Genomic DNA, 6,000 nt, shown 5'->3' with positions numbered 1-6,000 from the left:
TTGTGCAGAGGATTTAGATCACTTTATTTTTCAAACAAGAGATGTTGTTAAACACTGAACAAATAAAGATGCCCTAATCAAAAAAAAAACTCCTGATTCTTATCATCCATTGTTAGCACTTTCCTTTATTGCGAGCATTGCTGTTGTGCGGTGTCGTCATTGTCTGCAATTTCACCCATACTTAGTGTAAAAAAAGAGAACGGTGCATATTCCAGATTTTATAATCAAACATGGAATTTGGAATTCTCACACATAAACCTAGATCCAAGGACAGGCGTGTTTTATGCGGAAGCAAATCCAGATTTACCATTTACCAAGGCACATTGGTAGGGATGGAAGGGTCAATGAATGGATGGCTGGATGCATGAATGCACTGTTTGCACACCATCTGGTCTTGGGCTCATTACTGTCATTTGTGGGCAACAGTGGTAGTAACACATGAATACAAGAAGAAATAAAGGACTTATGAGATTTTTGTCACATGGAAAATATTGATGATGCACGCAGCTTTCTCTCCCTCTTGGCTCTACACTGGTCGACACATCACTTAGACAAATGATAGTTTTATAAGAGCGACAGGATATCTGGTGTCTATATTATGTACATTCAATTTGAACTTGTGGGTGGTAAAGATCATTCCCTATACACACAGTTATCAAGTCAATAAAATGACCAACAAGTTGTCAACTTATGTACATGTACAGGTCTGAACGCTGTACCCTCACTAAGGCTTGATTTATACATAGTTGTCGCAGGTGTTGTGGGAAAACAGCCGATCTACAAGGTTCACAACAAATTGAAAGCTTGTAAATCAGCTATTTGGGTATTCGACACCTGCACACAACCATGTATAAATTAGACTTAAGGGGCTTTTCTAAACATCATGTGATGGAATTCTTAGCTCTTATTCTCAATATCTTATTGAAATGTATTTTTTTCTGTTGTAGAAGCAGGCTATTGTAGGAGTTAGTAACACGCCGCTTAAACCTCGTAACTTCTTGGAAGAATTGAATTTGACTCTGAGACATGGACACATTGAAGCGCCGTGGTGGCAAGAGAGCGAGAGAGTGGGTGAGGGGTGGAATATGGAATGTTGGTGACCAATCACATTGACCAACCTTAAAGAAAACGGCATGCCTCTTTTGCATTGCAGAACAGGCCAACAACATTATGATGCAAACAGGGATGAAAAAAAGCTCGTTTTTTTGTTTTGTTTTTGAACATCTGTTTTGTTACACCTCCCACAAAAGAACTGGTCAAAATAAATAGATGCATACATGGTAAGAAAATTTATAATTTAGTCTTTTATATCTCACATAAAGCTTCTTGTAACTGCCAAATATGCAACAGTATTCCACACACTGGGCATGCTTGGCTTTACCTGTGCTAGAAGAACTCCTTTGAACACCTTTCTGGGTAACAAGTTAGTGGCCCAGACTGGACAGCTAAACCCTGCCTTCCCTCCAATAATATAGGACCCTGATTTATGATTTCTTCTTAGTAGCTAGAAGGAATATAGGATTTATAGTATTGCCATAGTAAACCACAAATGGCTATGATATATGTACTGTACACTGGCAAATTTCCTCATTTACGATAAGGTTGACCAGATCATTGAAAATTCTGCAAGCACAGGTATCATAGACCGATTTGTGGTTCCTGTGGATGATACTCTCCAGTTGTCCTTTTTACTTCCTAGAATAGTAGCAGCACTCTGCAAACAGGGCCTCATCATTCCTGTGGCTTTCATTTTGAAAAATAGAACAGAAACAGCCCTTAGTTCGACAAACGCAACTTTTTCTTTTATTAAACATCTCTTTTTTTAATCTTTCTATACCAAAACCTCAATAAGATTATCTTTGAAAAGAAGGAGAGGCATGGAGGGAGTTTAGCTGGTCTGGCTTTCCCCAAACTCACAGTGGACAAACAAAATCACAAAGTACCCCATCTCTGTGGAGATGCAGTGAGAAAGGAGTGGAGAGGACAGCCGCCTTCCCGAGCTCCTCAGTCTAGGCATACATATGGCAGGATGTTCAGTTTGCTTTCATCCCCATGAGGGTCCAACGATATGCACTCTGTCCAGTCATACCAGGTGCCGTTGGTGTCAGAACAACCGTTCACCCCCGACCAATGCTGTGTGTTTATCCTGACCATGTCCTCGTCCGTCACCTCTCGGCTGATGCCCGGCTTATCCACAACCGTGCAGTCCGTCTGCAGAACATGAGTCTTCCTTTTCTCCTTGATGTCGTGTTCCTCTCGTTTCAGGTACTCTGACATGAAAAAGTGTGCACTGGGGGCCCGGACCCCTGAGGAAGTGAGCACATTGCTCTGGAGGTTCAAGTAGGACTGAATGATTTCGTTCCTGGAAAGCTCCTTCCAGTTTGTCTGTTGGAAAGGGTTGGATGTGACTGCTTGATTGGAAACAGAGGGCTGCGGCACAGAGCTCTCAGTCCTCTGTCTAGACTCAGCAGGGTCAGGCATGTGGGCTTCCTCTGTGTGAGAGGGTTCTTTTTGTACCAGAGGTTTGATCTGACCTGTTACGGGGTCAAAGGTTATCCTGCGTTCTTTTAATCGTACAGGCTTAGTCATGTCCTCTATTTTCTGGCCATCTAGGTTGACGGAATAGTCTCTAGACCTGTACTTCTTTCTCTTCTTTCGGTCTGAGGAGGTTCCTGCTACTTCCGCATCAAGCTCTTCCCCGGCCACCTTGGGGGACAACAAAGAGGAGGGCGTGTGCAGTTCAGAGTTGTGTATTTGGAGCTGGGGGTGAGAGAGGGGAGGGGAGACTGAAGGGGATTCCAGTGTTGGAGTTGCGTCATGTGGGGCGCAGTGGGGAGGGGCTTCTGAGGAACTAGCCCAGTGCATTGAAGAAGACCTATGAGAAGGAGGCAGCCCATCACCAAAGGGCGTCTGGGCTGGGGAGGTTAAAGGCTTGGACGAGGGCATGGGGGAGCCCCTAGAAGAGGGGCTTGGGATAGATGTCCCTTTTGGTGCACATGTTGAGGAGCGTTTAGACATTGTTTCCTGCTTCACACTCCTTGGACTGTTGGTGGGGCCACGGGGACTTTTGGCTTGATAATTCCCCCCCCCTCCTCCAGCACCACCACCTCCTCCACCTCCACCCCCTTCGTCCATTCGGGCATGCTGTTGCATCACAGCAGCCTTGATCAAAACGGAAGTACTAGGTAGTTTGGCCACTCCAGGGGAGCTGGGGCGAGGCTTGACAGCGTTGATGGGGATTCTGGGGAGTTTATCACTTTCAACGTGTTCTGTCCGAGATAGATCAGGAGACGGCACAACCTCCTTGTCAGGGAGAGCCTCTGGACTGCCTGCGATCCCATTGGTGGGGGGTGTCAAGACAGAGTTATTGTAAGAAGAAATCTTAGAGATTTTGGCTGGTAAGTGAACTCCGCTATCTCTGTTCTCACCCCGACGCTTGCGGCTACTCGATTTCTCTGCTTTGGGTGAATATGTGTTGTGAACATCATTTCTAATTTTGACTTCAGGGAGGCCCTTGACTGGCACTGAACTGTCAGGGGGAGAGGGATCTGTCCTGCAGGGATGGGAACCGCCATTGGTAGAACCAGGGACACTGACAGCCGGCCCCGGCTCTATCAACTTCTGCCAGTTCCGTAAGAGTTTCTTCGCACGCTTGGCAAGGTCTTCATCCTTGGTTTTCTTCCTCACGTCATTGATTAGTTTTCCTAAGCGAGTCTCCTGCATGAATAATGTTAAAGAGAGAAGTCAGCCTATGAAACTTAATTAAGAACCACGCTCACACTGAGTCAAAGTTACTTACCTCTAGTTCTTCTTTGGTGATAGGAACCTTTTCCAGGTAGGTAATTACTTCTAATACAACCACCATATTGGAAATCTGGATGGAGATAAATAATATAAATTGTTATGCAATAGACAACATTACACACACACACAAAATGTAGCTAGGCTGCGATTTTCATAATGCAATAACAGACTACAGCAGAAATGTTGTATATAGCAGGCATGTTTGAAATCACAAGGCTAATAGTATATTAATAATGACAGTAGAAGATTTTAACTCATTATGGAATAGGGTGTTCAAACATCTAAAGTTAAGACACGAATTCAACACTATCCTTCCTTAAAGTGCATTCTTGAAACATATTTGACTAAGAGAAGTCTGCAAGTGAGCGAGCTTACTCACTAGCTTGAGAACCAAAGCGACGTTTAAAAGTGTAGGCTCACAAGTGTCAACTCTAGGGACCCATTTTACCCTTTGACAGCAGCTTGGAATTAATCGAAAAGTTGAACGTAAATGCGTTGTGATTTGGATTTACGCGAGTACAGTGCTAAGAAAGTCAAGCGACTTTTAAACGTTGGGTGATGCATGTACGTTTCGTTTGGCTGCTAACGTTTACGTTCAACTTGGAAAGGGAAAATCCGGCTACTTCCTGAAAGCTAGCTACCGTTGTAACAACTAGCACCTGCCACGATCACTCCGTCAGTGTGAGCAGTGTGCACATCTCTGTATCAGCAAATACAACAATCCTCGATCAATGACAAGAACTTTTTGATGTACATTATTTGTACAGCACAGATTCACAACACACAGCACGTTAACACGCGCATGAGACTTAACGCCACATGAACTTGTTCCTTTCCAGAAAATAGGCCAATCCCTCCTCACTCAGTGAGTTGGCTAAGCTAACAGTTAGCAGGCTCAGATACCAAGGGAAAGCCAATTACGTCACAAACAATAAGGAAGTGTGTGTATTAAGTGTCGCTGGACAAAATTACATTATTTTTAACAGAATAAATACACCCTTTCAGTTAAAAATGTGTCACTTTTTAACGAGCAAAAAGCTCCTGCGACGAAGCACAAAAGGTTGTCTTAATAACTTCACTTAGGGCCCCGTCAATCTGAAGCACTTCCGATCAGACGACGCTTAGTTATGACATCACCGTCGACTCCTCTGTTGGTTCACTCTAGCTAGCGGCTAACGGCTTTAGCTAACGCTGGATAAGCTGTCAACTCAGGAGCCCCGCGTCGCTCCTCTATTTATCAGAAAACATGCGGTGAGTCCTCGTGAAACTGTCAACGTGAAGAAAACAGTAACTTTTTGTCAACATTATCCACGTCACCAGGTTAAATGACTCGGGGGGGGAAGTTTGCTGTTAACAGCAGGTAAACAAGCTAACGGTGGCTACGGCGCTAGCTAACTAACGGGCATCGCTTTCTGCTCACATTGCTGTGACTGTCGATGGCCTGCAGCAGCCGGTCTCTCATCTGCTGCGGAGTTGCGGAGGCCGTTGTCATTGCCCGTTCGGTGTCCGGCGGATGGTTGGGGAGGAATCCTCCTTAAAAGCGAACAACACTGGCTCACTGGATGATGACACTCAGACGCCTTGGGTGAGATGTGCCAGGCGCCACAACTGCATACTTTTCCCCCGTCGTCGCGTGTGCGCTTAGAAGGTTGGTTAAATGTCACATGGAGTCGGGTGTGTGTGCTGTGCTGTGCCGCTGCCTGCTGCCTGCTCGGCGCCCTGCTCTCTGACTACCAGTAGCTGGATCACCAAGAACGGCCTCCTGCTGCATTCTGGGAGGCAATTAATTGGCTTGACGTCCTGCGCGTCGTAGACTAGTAAACACAGAGACCTGCTGCCCACCCACACGACCATGGAAATGTGTGCTTCTGGAACTATTTCATGTCAAAGACCCCCAAAACCCGTGATATGCGACGCCTTGTGAGCTTGTAGGTCGGCTATCTGTTTTCAAATAGGTGATGTAATATATATATATATATATGCTGTGTTGGGCAGAAACCAGCTAACTCCAAAATGTTACATTTTCAGGAAATGAAAAAACTAAATATTAATTTATCAGGAAAACCTTATATATATTTTTTAAAAACAAAGCAATACTGCCTCAACAAAGTTGATATTGTGACTTTATATATTGTCAGATACTTGTGATACTTGATACATGTGTCATTAGATTATCACCACTTTACCCAAATCCAG

At 44.6% G+C, this 6,000-nt stretch overlaps 1 protein-coding gene across 1 annotated transcript; it reads right to left on the bottom strand.

Moving 5' to 3' along the window:
• crsp7 (cofactor required for Sp1 transcriptional activation, subunit 7) lies at positions 1–5,877 on the bottom strand. The gene is made up of 3 exons (XM_080439061.1): positions 5,225–5,877; positions 3,800–3,874; positions 1–3,717 (listed from the first exon to the last, which is right to left on the bottom strand). The coding sequence occupies exons 1-3, from the start codon at positions 5,294–5,296 to the stop codon at positions 2,005–2,007; spliced, it is 1,860 nt and encodes a 619-aa protein (XP_080295187.1). The 5' UTR covers positions 5,297–5,877; the 3' UTR covers positions 1–2,004.
• Positions 5,878–6,000: the final 123 nt, after the last annotated feature.

Source organism: Gymnoscopelus braueri, assembly GCF_963280865.1.
Source record: "Gymnoscopelus braueri genome assembly, chromosome: 10".
In the NCBI taxonomy this organism is placed as follows: domain Eukaryota; kingdom Metazoa; phylum Chordata; class Actinopteri; order Myctophiformes; family Myctophidae; genus Gymnoscopelus; species Gymnoscopelus braueri.
Note: the sequence above shows the minus strand (reverse complement) of the source record. Positions and strands in the feature narration are given on the sequence as shown.

Coding starts and splice junctions, on each gene's coding strand:
- crsp7 (XM_080439061.1), bottom strand. CDS start 5,296: ATGACAACGGCCTCCGCAACTCCGCAGCAGATGAGAGACCGGCTGCTG. Junction 3,875..5,224: donor CCATCGACAGTCACAGCAAT/GTGAGCAGAAAG, acceptor ATCTCCATCCAG/ATTTCCAATATGGTGGTTGT. Junction 3,718..3,799: donor TCACCAAAGAAGAACTAGAG/GTAAGTAACTTT, acceptor TTATTCATGCAG/GAGACTCGCTTAGGAAAACT.